We start from the raw sequence: 18,938 nt of genomic DNA, 5'->3' as shown, positions 1-18,938 counted from the left end.
CCTCAAAGATGCTTCAATTTAGAATCCTGCATTGCAGGGGGTTGGACTAGATGACCCTCGGAGTCCCTTTGAACCGTATGATTCGACCGTTTGCAGCAACTGGCATTCAGAAGCATCGCTGCGTCCGGTCATGGGGGCAGAGCAAGCTGACCGCTTTACCCGCCGTGAATTTGTCTTTCAAAGCCACCTGAGGGGCCGTAGCCGCCTCCTGCGGCAGCGAGTTCCACAGTTTAACTACGTGTGGCTACAGGGCACAACCCAAGTGGGCAAAACAGAGGCAAGTCCTTCGGCCACAACCACGGCCTCCCACACCGGGGGACAAGTTGCAGCGTTGGCCTTGGGGTTCGAGGCTAATGCGAGAGCGGGACTCCAACCACGTCCGTAGGTCCCCTGACTGGCTAGCTGAAAGCAACACATTTGGGCCCAAAGGGGTCTAGGATCCGAACTGCTTGGGGGAGCAAGACAGGGACCCCTGTTTACACGCAAGAAAATGGGTCCCAACGGAGAACAAAAGTGGTAAGCTTTCACCACCCTGGCAATTGGAGCGCAGAAAAGACCCACATTTGTCCGATTGCAGCCAGGTACGTTGTTAGGGCTGTGCTCCCCCTCCTGGCCCTAGACTTGAATCCGCCCCACCGCTCTGCCCTCCAGGCACTTTCCCCTGGCCAGAAAACTCTCCTGGGCGCCTCTCCAGCCTGCAGGAAAATGGTCTGTCTTCCTTGCGCCACCAAAAACAAGTTTCTTGGGCAGCGGCGAAGCTACATGGAAGGTTGCAGGCTCCCCATCGAAGGCTGCCAACTTTCCCACCTGCCTTGCTCCTCTCCCCCGCCAGAGACCCTCATAAGGCAAAGACTCTCATCTTCACATTTTTGCAGGGAATGTTCTTCACCTTTAGGGCAGCAGCATGGACGCATTTGGGGTTGTTTTTTTTTTATACCCTTGAAATGCTTTCATCTCTTCCACTGCTCGCTTTCACATCCCTGTTCAATTCTCATCATTCGCATCGTTTTGTATCTGCATGCATATTTACTCCAGAGAGCCTTTTTGGCTGAAAGGTCAACGAACAGTATCCTAGCATGGGGGAAGGAGGATTTGGGTCTGGCTCTGAGCAAGGCCAGCTTTTGGGGGGGGGTGCAGAGAGGCAGCCAATGGCAGGAAGCAAAGGGGACAGCTGCTGGCAGGCTCCCTGCACAGAGATATTTGCAAGCCTGAGCTTGAACACAAAGGAGGGAAAGGAGGGGGATCAGTGGAAAGAGCCTGGAGTCGGAGCTCCACTAAGAAGCAAAGATCTCAGAAAGCCAGTTGCCTCCTCAGCTCCAAAGGCAGACACTCCCCATTCCCTTATTTGAATATGCAAATGCCTACCTCGTCCTGGGCGACCTGCGCTGCTCTCTTGTCCACGTGGCTGGCCTGAAGAGGAGACAAGAGGAAAAAGAAGACCTTTCGTGAAACAATAAACCCAGGCATGGTTGGTCAGCTGCGGTTCTTTCCTTTTAGGACTTACTGGAGGTTTCTAAACAGAAATTGCCCAGTCAGTGATGGTTTAGCTTTGAGTCCGGCATTGCAGGGGTTGGACTAGGTGACCCACCCTCTGGCTACCCTCCGGAGCAGTAGAAAACACACTTGCTCCACCTTCCATGGGACAGCTGTTTAGATATTTGAAGGAGGTTATGGTGCTGGAGGAGACCCTTGAGAGTCCCATGGACTGCAAGAAGATCCAACCTCTCCATTCTGAAGGAAATCAGCCCTGAGTGCTCACTGGAAGGACAGATCCTGAAGCTGAGGCTCTGAGACTTTGGCCACCTCATGAGAAGAGAAGACCCCCTGGAAAAGACCCTGATGTTGGGAAAGATGGAGGGCACAAGGAGAAGGGGATGACAGAGGACGAGATGGTTGGACAGTGTTCTTGAAGCTAGTAACATGAGTCTGACCAAACTGCGGGAGGCAGTGGAAGACAGGAGTGCCTGGCGTGCTCTGGTCCAGGGGGTCATGAAGAGTCAAACAACTACAATCATATCATTTCTGGAGCCTTCTCCTTTCCAGGCTAAACACCGCCAGATCCTTCAACCACTCCTCATCAGGCTTGGTTTCCAGACCCTTGATCATCTTGGTCACCCTCATCTGCACACCTTCCTGCTTGTTAACATCCTTCTTAAATTGTGGCACCCAGGACTGGACCCAGTATTCCAGATGTGGTCTGACCAGGGCAGAATAGAGTGGTGCTATGACTTCCCTTGATCTGGACACTAGATTTCTGTTGATGCAGCCTAGAATCGCATTAGCTTTTTTTGCTGCTGCATCACAGTGAAACATGTGCTGCTGAAACACTTAATGGTACCCAGCGCTGCTTTTTGCTAGTGAATGCTGCTCAGTGCTCCAAACTCAGAGTCACGTCCACCCCCAAAACACTCTCTCTGGGATGAAGTCCAAATCCGTCCCACTCACCAACAGCTCTTCCTCCTGCAGCTTCCGGGCGATCTCTGCATCGTAGAGCTCCTGGTCCTGGGGGGCTGCCGGGCGGCCTTTGTGGTAACTGGCATCCTTCGGCCCCCGCGTTTTCGTTCCTTAAGAGACGAGAAGCCACATTCCTCAGTCACAGAAGGGGAAATAATTAATGTGCCAGCTAAATTCAGAGCTACCCACGCAAATAAAAAAAAATAGTTCTGCACCAAGATAACGCAAATTACGAAGACTGCATGGATCTGCTTATGTTCTGTGTGTCTTCCTGCTTTGGGGGACCAGAGGCTGCAAAAGGGGGCTGCACATAGCCCTGAACAGCTGCTGGATGTTGGTCCATCTATTCTGATTCAGAGCATCCCACCAGGGATGCAGACAGAGGCTTTGCCCACCTGCAACTTTCTCCATGGAACACACCTCCTCCTTAACTGACCTACGCTATCCCACCTTGGTCCAGAAGTCAGGGAAGGGCCGTAATCTTAGCAGCAGAGCCCCTGCCTTGCATGCAGAAGGCTCAATCTCAAATAGCACCTCCAGGCAAGGCTGGAAACGCCTCTGGCCTAAAACCGGCCTCAAAGGCCCAGTTTCCTGAAGGAGCATCTCCATCCCCATCCTTCTGCCCAGACACTGAGGTCCAGCTCCAAGGGCCTTCTGGTGGTTCCCTCCCTGTGAGAAGTGAAGTTACAGGGAACCAGGCAGAGGGCCTTCTCGGTGGTGGCACCCGCCCTGTGGAATGCCCTCCCATCAGATGTCAAGGAAATAAACAGCTATCCTATTTTTAAAAGACATCTGAAGGCAGCCCTGTTTAGGGAAGTTTTTAATGTCTGACGTTTTAATGTATTTTTAATCTTTCATTGGGAGCCGCCCAGAGTGGCTGGGGAAATCCAGTCAGATGGGCAGGGTATAAATAATAAAATTATTATTATCATTATTATTATTATTATTATTATTATTATTATTATTATTATTATTAATTTATTATATAACCCAGGAGAGACACGGCTGCCTGCCTGTGTTGACAATACTATACTGCATGGGCCAGCCTGACTCAGCAGGAGGCAATTTCCTGGGTGACTTTCTGCCCAGCTGAGAGGCTTCCAGATAGCTCAATTGGTAGAACACAAGACTCTTAATCTCGGCCATGAGTTTGAGCCCCATGCTGGGCAAAAGAGTCCTGCATTGCCGGGGTCAGACTAGATGGCCCGTGTGGTCCCAATTCTAGGATTGCATGCACACAATTAAAACAACAACAAAAAAAAATTTCTTTCCAGTAGCACCTTAAAGACCAACTAAGTTAGTTCTTGGTATGAGCTTTCGTGTGCATTTCGTGTGCATACCAAGAACTAACTTAGTTGGTCTTTATGGTGCTACTGGAAAGAAAAAAAAAAATTTTTGTTTTGACTATGGCAGACCAACACGGCTACCTTTCTGTAAATGCACACAATTGCAAGTCACCAGTCACAGAGAGTTTTGTACTCGAAACATGTGGGGCAGCCAGGGGTCTTCTGTGCACTTCGGGGTCTCTCCCCACCCCTTTAGACAAATTCACGGAGGAGGAGGGCTACGAACGGCTCCCAGCTACGACGGCTCTGCCCTGCTCTGTAGCCGTGCTCCTGAATCTCAGCTGCCGGAAAAGGCAGGAAGGGAGAGAGAGGGCTCTCGCGCTCGGATCCTGTTTTTGGGTTTCCCTTTGGGGCATCTGGTCAGCTACTGTGAAAACATCTGTGAGAGCATCTGTGCTCTTATGCTCTCAGGCTGCAGATGCCTGGGGTGGAAGATAATTTTAAAAACGGTCCAGGCAGGCTGGAGGGGTTTGCTCCAACCTCCAGGAGCACCCGGGGTGCAGAAGGACCGCACAGACTGAAATAAGTCCCCCCGGAAAGCACCGTATTTTTCGCTCCATAAGATGCACTTTTCCCCTCCTAAAAAGTAAGGGGAAATGTGTGTGCGTCTTATGGAGCGAATGCAGGTGGGAGGCTCTGCTCAGCGCCCCCTTTAAAGAGCCATGTGTAAAATGTGTGCGGCTCTTGGGGGCTTTTCCGCAAGGAGGGAGAAGGGACTGACAGGCTGCCCTCTGTCCCTTCCCACACCTCCCGGAAAAGCCAGCAAGAGCCACTGCCAGGCTCTGCTCAGCGCTCCCTTGTAAGAGCTCCCTTTCGTCCCGCATCCCTCTTTGCTGAGAAGCCAGCAGAACAAGAGGCACTGCGCAGCTATCGCTCTGGCTCTGCTGGCTTCTCAGAAAAGCAGGAGGAGGGACAGAAGGGTTTGAAGCAAGAAAAGCGAGAGCCGCTTACATGCTCTGCGCAGCATATTTTTTCCCTTGCTTTCCCCCTCTACAAACTAGGTGTGTCTCATGCTCAGGTGCATCTTTTGGAGCGAAAAATGTGGTAACTCCGTCAGTGTGCAAAGAGGCCGATGAAGGGGGCTTCGGCGCTCCTCCCGCACAGCCTTGGCCAAGTCTCGGGTTGCAACAGGGAGCCAGCTATGATTAGCAGCAGCAGGAAGAGGATGCAAGCATCTGCTCACAGATAGACGGGAGCTATTTTCAGCCACGGCAAACATCGCAAAACTGAAAGGGGAAATACCACCGAAAACCAACGTGCGTCTTGTTTGTGTGGAAAGTTGCAAAGATCAGTCCATCTGCCACACACCTGCAACATGGGGGCGAGAAGAGTACCCACCCTGTGGAACTCCCTCCTGTCAGATGTCAAGGGAATAAGCAACTGTTTGACTTTCAGAAGACATCTGAAGGCAGCCCTGCGGAGGAAGTGTTAAACGTCTGACGTTTTGTTGTGCTTTTGAGATTTTGTTGGGAATCGCCCAGAGTTGTTCTTTTGACCAACCTACCTTGCAAGGTCGTTGTTCCAGCAAATACAGAAAGAAGAACCTGCTGAGCACTCAGGAAAACCCACAGACCCTTTCAACACAGCTGGAAGGCTGGAGAAGGCAGCTAAGCATTGTCACTAAGCCTATGATGAGGATTTAAAAAATATTTTTAATGGCCAACTTGCACAGCCGTTGCAAGGAGGAAGCAAAAGCTTTCTCTGTCCAGCTTCTCCATGTCATGAATCCTTTTACAAACGTCTAGCTTACTGGCTCCGCGATCCCTCGCAATGCTGAACAGGATCCCAGTACAACAGCCACCAAGGGGACAATACTCTTTCCATGCCTGCTCCAAAGTATTACTGGAAAACCGGCTTTATTCTGCTGCGGGGTGCAGGCTCCGAGTCTTCGAATCGGTGCCGTTTCACGACCGCCAGCTGCTCTGGGAGAGGGCCTGTGTGTTTTTATCATCTGGGAAGCAGCTGCCTGAGTTTCAGCACAATACAGATGATGGAGGAGCGACAGAGGAGGGCATTAAGCAGCAGAAAACTCCCCGGCGCTAATGTTGCAAAACCGTCCAAAGCAGAGCCATTTTCAAGATATAGCGGCCGATTAAAATGTCACTGCGCGACCAGGAAAAGCATCGTGGCAGGAATACGATTTTCCTAAGTATACCGTTCTAAGTTGGTTTGCAATCTGTTAGCGCTTGGCCTGCAGCAAATCTGGCGTCGGCATGGGAGCCAAGAACGCCTAATTTTTTCCTCCTGTGTGGAAAAATAAGGCCTGTTGCATCTTCCGCCCCAGTCTGACAGAACGGCCTTTGTTTTCAGGCTCAAGACTGTCCTCCGTTTCAGCTTGGAGGGAAAATGAACCAGGAAAGCCAAACAGAGACAAATTAAATTTATATATATATCTCAGAATGATGGAAGATTCCTTCAGCTGGAATCTAACAGTTCTCCAGCACATATGAAATATGCAGAACATTACTAACAGGGCCAGAATTAGACTCTGATGGTTTGTTTTTTTAAAAAACCAACCCACAGAAATGAAAGTCGCACTCCAAATTTGCAATTAGCGTGTTCCTACCTGAAGCCAGAGACTTTCACGCAAATGAAGTTGGGATTCTCTACCCGGTGTGTGTTTTGTGGGTTGCCTAAGCAGGAACCGTTTTATTTATTTCGTAAAATGTATACACTGCTCGAATGTCAAAAAAACAAGCAAATACCATCTCAGAGAAGTTTACAGAAAAAAAAAGATAAAAGCCATAACATCACCGCCGAGAAAAGCCAACAACAATAAACTTCGGAAAAGTTAAAACAGCAACAGACTAAAATTAGAACTAAGCTTGCGTAAATTAAATTGAATTAACTTCCAACAGAACCAGAGGAGGAGAGATTTTGCAGGGATGCCTTCAACAGAAATCAGTGCCCACCTTGGGCGCCTTGTTACCTGGATCCTTATGGCGCTGGGCGTCGGCTCCCAAGTCGTCCCCGCAGTGCGAGGAGGGCGAGGTGCTTGCCCCGTTGCAACGTTCCCTTTCTCCCTCCCTCCTGCCGCCTCTCCGGGGTGGTGGTGCTTCCAGGTCCTGCAGCCTGGGGTCGCGGGAGGGGGGCCTGGGCGACTCCCGGTCCTGGCGGGGTGGTCGCCTCTGGCGATCCGGGTCTGGGGAACAGCTGCGGCCCAGCCGGTGCCTTTCCTCCCAGTCGGTACTCAGGTGTGTCGGCCGCGGGGACCTCTCTGAGCTCGGGGACCGCCTCTCCCGGGGCTTACGGGGCCGGCCACTGCTCTCTAGACGCACCCTCTCGTCTTCCCAGTCCAGCGGAAAAGGGGGCGTCCTGTGGCGACCCTCTCGGCTCCCTGGCCTCCTTTCTTTCCGCCCCATGCTGCTACCTGCGTGGGGCTCGGCCTCCCCGTCCATTGCAAGCGAAGAGGGCCGCCAATGTCTTTCCTGACTGGACGGCTTCCTGTCCCGGCGGTCTCCGTCCCGGCGGCTTTCCTCCTCTGTGTCCGAAGGAGGCCTCCGAGGCCTCTCCCGGCCGCCCCGGTTCCTGTCCTGCCTCTCCCTCCGGCCGCCTCCGGCCTGCCTCACTTCCGAGGAGCTGCCCAGAACTTGCAAGTCCAGCCCCTCGGACAATAGAGGGGGTCCCCGTCGGGGTTCCCTCGGCCTCTGGGGCTCCCTCTCGCCGCTCCGGGCTCGGCGAGGTCTAGCCTGCTCCCGGGGGCTCCCGCACGAGCGCTCTGAGCAGGGGGTGGGGGGCGAGACAAACAAGCGAGACGGGTTAGTGACACACAGGTTAACGGCCCACGTAATGACATGCAAATGGGGGGGGGCGGTAGAAGGAGCAGCAGCAGCAGCAAAGGAAAGGCTGGAGGCTCAGAGGCAGACGAGGAAATGCATGCAAAGGAAGCAAAGCTAATGCTACAGATTGGAACCTGCCTTGCACAGAGTCTGAATGGCAGATGAAGATGATGGACTTTTCGGAGCTAGCCGACCTGACTGGAAGAGTCCGTGACCAAGAGGAGGAGGAGTACCAGGAGGAATGGATGAAATTCAAAGACTATTAAGTTAAATATGTTAAGATAACTTAACTGGAAAAACTTGCAAATCATAGATAGTCTTAGGATTTAAATATGTGATGTTAGAGAACAATATGTTTAAAGTCAAAATGAAAACAAAGTAAGATGTTAAGTGATTAAGTTAATTATATGAGAAAATTGGTTTTGGAAAACTGTTACAATGATATATACTGAAATTCACTCAGGGGGATTTGAGGACGTCACTTAACAATGTCACTAAGATTGGATTAAGTATAGTTCAGATGTATGTTTGTTTGTTTGCTCAAAATTTTGGAAAATTAATAAAAAATTGGGGGCGGGGAATACACAGAGTCTGATCCTTGGTCCACTAAGCCCCACACTGTTTACTCCGACTGGCAAGGTCTTAAGCAGAGAGGGGGGTCTTCCACGTCACCCACTGCCTCTTGCTTTGCGGGGGCAAGTTGGGCTAGATTATCTTTGGGGGGACTATTCCAACTTTGCCATTTTATGGTTCTATTTGCTTTCAGGTAGAGAGACAGCTGCTCTAACCCTGAGCTGCCGTCTCTCCCCGTGAGTTGGGGCTCTGGATTTCAGTATACCTGAAAGAGCGTCTCCACCCCCTTTGTCCATCCCAGACACTGAGATCCAGCGCCAAGGGCCTTCTGGCAGTTCCCTCACTGCGAGAAGTGAGGTTACAGGGAACCAGGCAGAGGGCCTTCTCGGTGGTGGCACCCGCCCTGTGGAACGCCCTCCCACCAGATGTCAAAGAGAAAAATAACTACCAAACTTTTAGAAGACATCTGAAGGCAGCCCTGTTTAGGGAAGTTTTTAATGTTTGACGTTTTAATGTATTTTTAATCTCCTGTTGGAAGCCACCCAGAGTGGCTGGGGAAACCCAGCCAGATGGGCAGGGTATAAATAATAATTTTTAAATTGTGGTTATTGTGGTTGTTGTTATTATTATTATTTAACCCAGGAGAGAGACATGGCTGCCTGCCTGTGCTGAGAATACTGAACTGCATGGGCCAGTCTGACTCAGCAGGAAACCCAGCCAGGGTATATATAATATCCTGGGGGTATAAATAATAAATTATTACTATTATTATTTTTTTTATTTCTGAGAGGGGTGTCCCAGAGGGGTGGTGTTTGGGGGTTGCCCAGCGTGCTGGAAAGCAGCAGGTGAAAACCAGGTTCCCCGCTGCCCTTTCTGGCTCACGGCTGGACCTCCATGGCAGCTCAGAGGGCACCCCAGGCCCCCTTCACCGGGGAGAGGGGCCATCGTTCAAGCCCTGCTCCCATGCTCAGTCCCCAGCGACTCCTGCTAAAGGGATTTCCATCCCCGGTGGCAGGAGAGGTGGGTGATGATTGCGATGCAAGCCAAAGGTGGCCGTATTTGGTTAGCAGGCTAATGTGATATTTTGAGTCCACTCTAGTCTAAGGAAGCATTATTAGTTCACATGCAAAAGATGCTTGTGCCGGAGGAATATTTGGCGGGTTGGGGCTGCCTTGTTAAGAAGAAGCACAGATCTAGAGGGAAATGGGGGTGGTGGTGCCCTTCTTCCTTCACTTGGGTGGGAAAACCCACCACAAACTATGGAACTCCCTACATTGCTGGGGGTTGGACTAGATGACCTATGGGATCCCACCCAACAGGGCTCAGCGATATATTGATATATCATCCAAAACTGGTTTGAAGCCCATACAGTGGTACCTTGGTTCTCAAACGCCTTGGTACTTAAACAACTTGGAACCCAAACACTGCAAACCCGGAAGTCAGTGTTCCACTTTGAGCGCCACACTTCCATTTTGAGTGTTACACTGAGGTCTGCCTGGTTTTGCTATTTATTTTGTGTTTTTGCTTTTGTGGCTTTTTTGTTTTGCTTTTGTGACTGTGTGGAACCCAGTTCAGCTACCGAGTGATTGACTGTGTGACTGCAGTACATTGTTTATTGCTTTCAAGTGGTCTTGTTAGATAGTAAAACTCATGTTAAATTTCTGTTTTAGGGGTTGTTTTTAAAAGTCTGGAATGGATTAATCCATTTTGCATTACTTTCTATGGGAAAGAGCGCCTTGGTTTTGGAACACTTTGGTTTTGGAACGGACTTCCAGAACGGATCAAGTTTGAGAACCAAGGTACCACTGTATTGTGATATCAGTTTCCCAATTTTGTGCGCTGCAAAAATCACATTGTGGGGGAAACCGTGAAGCCTGCCCAGGCTTCTCTCGATTCCTGCAGCCCATTAACTCTGCCACCTCAGCTCTTCCCTGTCTCCTGAAGGAGGCAGCAAACCGCAAGAGCGGGCGTTGGCAAAATTCACGATGCAGGAAAAACCGCAAAGCCCGACGATGCCTGTGCATAGCTCCATCCTTCAGTCGTTGTGACATATCAATATATCGCGATGTTTAGCTGGTGATCTATTGCGATGTTGAAAACCAGATATCGCCTGGCCCTACGCCCAACTCTGCAATTCTAGGATTCCCTCTTGCAGAAGGCAGAGATGGCCACCATCCTTGATGGCTTTAAAAGAGGATGAGAGAAATTCACGGAGGAGGAGAGTTCACTCTTGTGCTGGCAACGCATTGTTGTATCTGAGTAGCCACAGTGAGAACAGGATGCTAGACCAGAGGAGCTCCCTCTGACCTGATCCTGATCCAGCAGTTTCCTCTTAGGTTTCTGAGCAGCAGCAAGCAGGAAGAGACCTCTACAAGAACCTTTTGCTTTCCCGACACACGCAAGCTGAAGGAAAAGAGGTTTGTGCAGATGTGCGAATGAGGGCAAGGCAGAGGCACCGCAACCAGAAAGCAAATCAACCATTTGTTGCCCACGGAAACCCTCAGGATTAGGGCGCGTTTGATCGCAAAAGCATTACAGAGAAGAGAAGCCTCTGCAATTTCTTGTCTGAAGCAATCATCTTTCCAGAGACGACACATTTGGCGGTGATCAGAAAGGCAGTCCCGCAAGCGTCCCCGATTCAGGATCCGTCCGGCTCTCATTGCATAATTCCTCCTCCAACAAGAATTCATTTCTCGTCATGCCAGAAACCTCCAGCGCTTTCCCAGAATAAAAGCGGGGGAACACACCTTGCCAGGATGAGGCACAGGGCGGCATCAGTGCCAAGGTTGGGCTAGAGGACCCTCGGGAGCTGTGCAAGAGCCCCACATCCCACCTGCAGCACATCCCTCCGCCCCCAAGATGACCACCTGCGCTTCTCAAAGCAAAGCTCAGATCAGCAAGAGGAGGGGAGCATCTCTGTGCTATACCAAAGGTGCAGCCCCGGCAGCAGCAGCAACAGGTCCACAGGCACACCTGAGGTTTCGGAAACTCGGCAGAGTTCAAAGAGTCTTTCAGACCTGGCAGAGGCAGCTCTGGCGTCTGCTGCGACCCACAAGCAGACACGAAACCTCCCGGGCTGGAAGACCAGAAGGCAAAGATGCAATGTAGAGCCTTCTGGGTCTGCGGTGAGGACCCCAAAACCACCTGGTTCTAGAGGACGTCGCGCTTACCTCTGCTTTCCGGGTAGTATCCCTCATCGTAAGTGCTCTTCTGCAAGGGCTCTGGGTGGGGCTTCTTCCGACGCTTCTCCTCCTGGAGCTCCTTCTGCTGCAGGATCCGAGCAATGTCCTAAAGGAAGGAAGGAGGTCAAACCCTGGCATTTTTGCAAAGAACGTTCTTGCCAGTTCTTTGGTGACTGGGAGCAGCCGCCAAGAGCACATAACACCGGTCTTGAAAGACCTACATTGGCTCCCAGGACTTTTCCGAGCTCAATTCAAAGTGTTGGTGCTGACCTTGAAAGCCCTAAACGGCCTCAGCCCAGTAGACCTGAAGGAGCGTCTCCACCCCAATCGTTCAGCCCAGACACGGAGGTCCAGCGCCGACGACCTTCTGGCGGTTCCCTCACTATGAGAAGCCAAGTTACAGGGAACCAGGCAGAAGTCCTTCTTGGTAGTGGCACCCGCTCTGTGGAACGCCCTCCAATCAGACGTCAAAGAGATAAACAACCACCTGATATCTGAAGGCAACCCTGTTTAGGGAAGTTTTTAATGTTTGATCTTTTATCGTGTTTTTAATATTCTGTTAGGAGCTGCCCAGATGGGTGGGGCATATTTATTTTTTATTATTATTATTTTTATTATTATTATTTTTATTATTATTATTATTATTATATTTTGCCTTTTTGGACAGGAGCATGGGTGTGTTTGGCTTTTAAGGGACGGATGGATTGTATTTCTAATGCCGCTTTTCATTCAAACAAACCCCAAAGCGGATTACACACTACAGATAACAGTAACACAGCAGAACATGGCGAGTGAAGCGTAAATCATATTACATATATATATTTTTAAATCACCAGCAAAATAACTGCAATCTTTAAACCACTATTAACAAACTGACAACTAAAACAATAAGCTAAACACCACAACTGCAGTGTGGGACTTCTCACATGATTAACAAATCAATAAGGCCTTTATAAGTGATAAAACAGGGCCGCGGATGGCGCTGTGGTGTAAACCACAGCCTAGGGCTTGCTGGCTGGAAGGTTGACTGTTCGAATCCCCACGACGGGGTGAGCTCCCGTTGCTCGGTCCCTGCTCCTGCCAACCTAGAAGTTCAAAAGCACATCAAAGTGCAAGTAGATAAATAGGTACCGCTCTGGCGGGAAGGTAAACAGCGTTTCCGTGTGCTGCTCTGGTTCGCCAGAAGCGGCTTAGTCATGCTGGCCACATGACCCTTAAAAACTGTCTGCGGAAGCGGACAAACGCCAGCTCCCTCGGCCAGTAAAGTGAGATGAGCGCCACAACCGCAGACTTAACCGTCAGGCGTCCCTTTGCCTTAAACAATACTGACAAAACAGCAACTAAAAATAAGCTAGATGCTATTAGGCTCCTACACACGTTACCATTGACATGCTTCGAATTTCTATTGTTTGAATTTGCATTATTGCATCTGCTTATTCTTGGGGGATTTTTTAGCTGAAAGGCAGCATATAAAGAAACGCGAATGCAACGTCACAAGAGACAAGGAGTTGTTGATTGGGCTTCCCAGGGGCACCTGAAACCTTGAGAGGGGCGTGGGACTCGAAGACCCTTTCGTTCCCCTCTGCAATGCAATGAAATTTTCTTTCGATTTGCTGGTTCCTGCTGTTGCCTCCGCAGCAGCAAACACAGCTTCACGGACCCCTAACTCTCCCTGCACCCAGAAATATTCGTTATTGGGGGCAAGTTCCTGGCAGCCTTGCTTTCGACATGCATGGCTGCAAGTCAAAAATCAACTTCTGTGTTCTGGTGATGGTTCTCTCCCCCCCGCCCCGCTTTCCTTTAAAGACGTGAGATTTGGCCCGAGATCAGTCACTTCCCTCCCTGCCCACAACACCAAAGGACTGACCTCATCGTCCTCTTCTTGGCGTCGCCGCTGTTCTGCCTCAATGACCAGCTTGACTTGAATTTCCTGAGCTATCTCGCAGTCCTGCCTCTCCCTGGGAAGAGACAAAGGGGAGGGGGTGGCAGAGGGGAAAAGGTGAGGGGTGGGAGTCCGTGGGAAAAGAGAGAGAGAGAATGGGGGGGGGGGAGCAAGGAGAAAATGCAGCCCAGGACCCCGGCTTCACATTGAGCGACCGAGACGGGAAACACTCTCAAAACAGAAACAGAAAAAACAACCCATGCAACTTTTTCTTCCGGTGCAACTTTTGAACCCTTAGCACAGTGTTTCTCAACCAGGGGCCATATGGACTCCTGCCCCTCCCCCCCGGGATATTCTAAAGGGGGCACAGGTGAAATAATATAATTTATATAAAAATGATACAGTTCTGCCCAGCTAAACCAGGGAGGGGGCAGCCCAGAGGCAAAACGGCCCCCGCATCCCGCACACTCACAGGTCTTTGTGCCGCTCCTGGATCCGGGCCCTTGCCTTGCGGTCCTCCTCTTCCTGCAGCTGCTTGGCCATCTGCAAGTCATACTGCACCAGCCGGTTGCGCTGCACATTGGTCGCCAAATGATGCTCAACTGCAAGAGGGCGCAAGAACAGGCACGTTTAATTCGGCTGCGGGTCTGGGAGGACCAAAACACCCTCTTGGCTGCAGCCGAAGGGGGACCCCGCTCTCTTGCTGGCCCCTTCCGCAGGGTGGAGGAAATTATCGTGGTTTCCACCCCCTTTTGGTTCCGCACCCTATAAAAAACATTATTCAGAAAAGCCGTATGCGTGGGACCAAAACACAAGGACGCTCAGAATGGTAACAGTTAAATGCACATCGCAGATCCCAGCTTCACCCGCCAGGCGAGACGTACTTTCCTGTTCTTGCAGGCTGTGGGCCAGAGTGTGATCCTCGAGGACAGCAAAATCTCGGCACACTGAAAGAAAAGAGAGAAGGGAGAAATTGAGGGAGGAGGTCAACGCTTCTGACCAAAGCCTCGGTTATCATCCCAGAGCCCAGAACTTCTTCCCAAGGCACAAGCAAGTCGATGGCACATGACTGCCGTTAAACTTACAAAAATGTACAGAACAAACTCTTATAAGTGCTGGAAATGTAAAGAGTTAGAAGGTTCCGGAGACCTGTTCGCATCCTGAAGTGAACGCAACTTGCGTCTGCGCATGTCGCGATTTGCTGCTTCCGCGCATGACATCATTTTGAGTGTCTGCATGTGCGCTTGAGGCAAAACCCGGAGGTAACGCACTCCATTACTTCTGGGTCGCCATGGAGCACAACCCGAAAATGTTTATCCCAAAGCTACTTCAAACCAGAGGTATGACTATAATCAAAACCTATTGGGAAATGATTTATAATGAACTGAAGAAGAACTTTAAGATAACTTTTGTTAAAAAGCCAGAAGCTTTCTTGCTAGGTATTATAGGACAGGAATTGCCGAAAGAGCGGATGAAGTCATTTATGTATGCCACAACAGCCGCTAGGATATTACTAGCCCAAAAATGGAAGGACGGTAAGATACCAGCGAAGGAAGAATGGCAAGTTAAACTTATGGAATATGCAGAAATGGCGAAGCTTACAGGAAGACTAAGAGACAATGACAACAGAGACTTTTAAAAAGACTGAGGAGCATTTGGGCTGTCTCTACAGAAACAGTGAAAAGAATTGGACTTACTAGTAGGGTTTGAGTAAACGCTTACAATTAAGAAAATAAGTGCACAGTTAAGAAACAACAGTATGGAAATTAAGTGCAAGATGTAATTTGAAAGGAAATTTGGTATAAAAATGATAAGAATATCAGAGCGTTTAGAAAAAAAATAATCATAGGAAGTAAGATAAAATTAAGCAGAAGTAGTATATATTTAAAGAACCAGAAGGGGAAGTTGAGGGAAGTCACGGGGTGGGGGGGAATTCCATTTTTTATTTTTCTTCTTTTATGTGTCAAATGTGTTGAATATTAAATTGTAAAAGCTAATAAAAATTTATAAAAATAAAAAAACAGAAACAAGGAAGTAGAAACTGCAAAAAGAGGGAGCAGGCAGCGTTCCCTGGCAATGCACAAATCTCCACTTCCCACAAACACAGTCGCAAAGCGGAACACACAGAGCCATTTCGAGGAACCAGGGGCAAAAGTTGATTTTTTTTAGTGGCTTAAATCTAAGCAAAAGGAGCACAGATTTGCCCTTGTCACACATTTGGAGCAAGGCTCATCTCTTTAAAACAGAACCACCCCAAAAGTGCCACAGTTTAAGAAGGGTACTGGCAAGCCGGGAGGTGTGCAGAGGAGGCCTGATGAGGAACGGTCGAAGGAGCTGGGTACACTTAGCCTGGGAAAGAGGAGGCTGAGAGGAGACGAGAGAGCCATCTTCAAATATCTCAAGGGCTGCCCCATGAAAGAGGGAGCAAGCTTGTCTTCTCCTGCTCCGGAGGGTAGGACCTGAACCAATGGGTTCAAGTTGGTTGATTGGGATTGCAGGGGGTTGGACTAGATGACCCCGGGGTCCCTTCCAACTCTGCAATTCTGTGATTCTAAATGTCCCCCTCAGATTTTGTAGGCTGCCTTCTTTCCATGGGCAGATTTGAAAAGGCACACTAGGTTAAAACTCACTTGTATTAAGATGAAGAAGGCTTGAAAAATTGGATTACAGTCATACCTCATTACATTTGGTTCAGGTTACGTTCTTTCAGGATACGTCCCGCGGCGACCCGGAAGTAACGGAACAGGTTACTTCCAGGTTTCGCTGCTTGCGCATGCGCAGACGCTCAAAATGATGTCACGTGCATGCGCAGAAGCAGCGAATCATGACCCATGCAGATTGTGTTCTGCTCATGTTGCAAACGGGGCTCCAGAACGGATCCTGTTCACAACCAGAGGTACTACTGTATTAAGATTATAAGGTTATAAGGACGTGCGTGAACAAGTATTAAACAATGAAACCAAGAGGGAGAGGGGAGGGAAGTCAAGCAAAAATTCTGGTTTAATTTTTTTTATTATGATGGTTCCCCCCCCCCCTTTTCATTATATATTGTTGTTTTCATGCTTACTTTTTATGTTAGCTTTTTGGAAAATTAATAAATTGTTATCAAAAAAAGAAAGAAAAGGCACACCAGGAGATCTGGTGCCTCAAAGCAGCTTCAAAGAGAAGCGTTCCGCCGGGTAGTATTTCTCTCTCCTGTATTGTGAAAATAAAATGAAAACCAACGCAAGAGGCCAAGGGAAGGAACAGCTTGAACAAAACACCACGCCAACGATGGCACACCAAAAGGAAGTCGCCCACGTTTTTGCGATTCTGGATCTGGTGACCAGACGGGCAGCTTCCAGTCGCTGGCTGTAGATGTGTGTGCTTTGGGGCTTTGCAGGATGTCTGCAATTGTGCCTTAAAAATTAAAGCACCAGAACAGGATCGGGGGGATTCTCCAGATAGCCTGGAGAAAGCAAAGTTTTTCAATCTGTCTCCTAAACCCAGAACAGGTTGACGTCGAATGAAACCGGACGTTGGAAGTTTCATGCAGCACGTAGTTAAACTGTGGAACTCACAGTTGTAAGTGCCAAAACAGAATGTCTAGTCGCCACTGGGGAGTGTGTGTGTGTGTGTGTGTGTGTGTTAGCAAACCTTTTATTATTTTGATAAGCGTGATTTAATCTGCAATTCACATGTGACACATTTCTAGCAGAAATCGTTAATACGTGTTTAATTTGGTGTTGACAATAAAAATATTGGCACAGTGGTACCTCGGTTCTCGAACGTCTTCATTGATGAACGTTTTGCAACCCAAACACCAAAAAAAGCCGGAAGTATATGCTTCTCCTTTCAAACGCACCTCGGAGGTCGAATGGCTTCTGCCACGTGTTTTTCGATTTTCTCAATTGAATTTGCAGACAGCCCTTTGCACCTCAAATTTCAAATGTTTTGGAACTCGAATGGTCTTCCGGAACAGATTACGTTCAAGAACCGAGGTACCACTGTACCACACTTCAGTTTTCAAAACACTCTACTCTTCATTGTTAAACCCACAAACAGGATTCGAGCACAAAATCAATCCTCTCCCCCCCTGCAGTTTCCAGCAAATAGTACTCAAAAGCATCACTGCCTTCAGGGTTCGAAATTAGCAGGGCGCCAGGCGCATTTTGCGCCTAAAGGTTCTCCATTTGCGAGCACCTCCAGAAGTCTGGGTGCCGTATTTTGTTCCTGGCTGACACTCAAGGATTAATGAAATCTCTGTGATTGGAAGCCTCAAAGTATATGTCAAGGATGGACTGTAGCTTTGACCTGGCCCAACCCCAGACTTAGTAGGGCTTGGAACTCTGTGGTATGTGCAAACTACTGTGATGCATGGGCCGTTGTTTTGCCTAATCGGATGCCTTCTCTATTCCTGCTTCCCAGCAGCAGTGCAGATCCCAATATCCTCCTCGGCCGCTGCTATCAAGAGCTTTGCAAAGCGTGGATCTCCGAGAAGACCCTTGCCCATCCTTAAGTAGAAAAGGGCCTGTGGGGTGACACACAGGCAAGAGGCGGGAAGGAGAGAGCGCGTTTCGGTTTCTTGTTTCTCCCCTGCCCTTCGCCTTCTCTCATGCCCCTCCAGGCCTTTTGTTCTCCTCTTCCCTGCACACGCCCCTTCCTTGGCTGCCGACACGGACGCTCCCCCTCCCTGGGGAGAAGTGGCGCAGAAGGATGTGCAAGGAGGCACCAGGGACTGTTTGTTGCTTTGGGGGAAGGGGGTGGAAGGACCCGTCCAGGCCAGCATCCTGTTCTCACAACCAGACGCCTGTGGGAAACCAGCAATCAGGATTCGAGCACAAAACCTACACAATCCTGTCCTGCAGTTCCCAGGAACTGGGATTCAGAATCATTGCTGCCTCCAGCTTTTGGAGGGCAGGGCAAAGTCATCCTTCCTGGTAGCCATCAGTAGCCCTCCCCTTCCCCAAAAATTTGTCTCATCCTCTTTTCTTTTCTTCATTTTTTTATTGGAAATTTTATTTACAACATAACATAAACCCCCCAACCCCCCAATACAGAAATCCACCCTCACTAAACGTGAACATAACATACAATGAGCATAACATACAATAATACAAACAGCCAAAAAAAAGACTTCCTTTATCCTGTACCTGGCCACCTTATTTACTTCTTATAAGCTGTTTCCTTTATGAATAATTATTAAAATTTTTCTAATTATAACTTAAATATCCACAAAGTCTCCTGCAGACATTAATCGAAACAAGTCCAGGTATGTATTTTAGGGCACTGTTTTGTGAAGGATTCTCTGCATTTTCCCCATGCTTTTTGAAATTCTTGTCTAGCGTAATCTCTAATTGCCTCTGTTAATCTAGCCAGTTCAATATACTCTAACAGTTTGTCTTGCCATTCCTTTTTTGTTGGCACAATTTCTTTTTTCCAGTTTTTAGCAATTGGGATCCTGGCCACTCCTGTGGCATAGAGGAATATCTTCTGATCTTCTTTTGCTATACCTGTGTCCGTTATCCCTAGTAGAAAAGCTTCTGTATTTTTCATAAAGTTATACTTAAGACATTTTTTTAAGCTCGTCATATACTATGTTCCAGAAGGTCTGTCTCATCCTTTTTTCAAGCCCTCCAAGTTGGTGGCCATCCCTGCCTCCTGTGGGAGGGAGTTCCATAGGTTAACTGCGCTGCGTGAAGAAGTCCTTTTTTGAAAATATGTCCCAACATTCAGCTTCATT

At 49.0% G+C, this 18,938-nt stretch overlaps 1 protein-coding gene across 3 annotated transcripts in view; it reads right to left on the bottom strand.

Annotated features, from left to right (window-relative positions):
* Positions 1 to 18,938, bottom strand: part of CCDC50 (coiled-coil domain containing 50) — a 40,879-nt gene that overhangs the window by 7,176 nt on the left and 14,765 nt on the right. For 2 of the 3 annotated variants that reach the window (XM_053390870.1, XM_053390869.1), the window contains exons 2-8: positions 14,101 to 14,163; positions 13,689 to 13,818; positions 13,202 to 13,292; positions 11,323 to 11,440; positions 6,730 to 7,518; positions 2,446 to 2,564; positions 1,366 to 1,410 (exon numbers count right to left, since the gene is read on the bottom strand). In XM_053390870.1, the coding sequence (XP_053246845.1) occupies positions 1,366 to 1,410; positions 2,446 to 2,564; positions 6,730 to 7,518; positions 11,323 to 11,440; positions 13,202 to 13,292; positions 13,689 to 13,818; positions 14,101 to 14,163 (1,355 nt within the window). The remainder of the gene's footprint in view (positions 1 to 1,365; positions 1,411 to 2,445; positions 2,565 to 6,729; positions 7,519 to 11,322; positions 11,441 to 13,201; positions 13,293 to 13,688; positions 13,819 to 14,100; positions 14,164 to 18,938) is intronic. The other variant, XM_053390871.1, reaches the window with a different exon arrangement.

The sequence above is a fragment of the Podarcis raffonei genome, chromosome 5 (genome assembly GCF_027172205.1).
Source record: "Podarcis raffonei isolate rPodRaf1 chromosome 5, rPodRaf1.pri, whole genome shotgun sequence".
Taxonomy (NCBI): domain Eukaryota; kingdom Metazoa; phylum Chordata; class Lepidosauria; order Squamata; family Lacertidae; genus Podarcis; species Podarcis raffonei.
The sequence above is the reverse complement of the archived record's forward strand: the minus strand, read 5'-3'. Positions and strand labels throughout refer to the sequence as shown.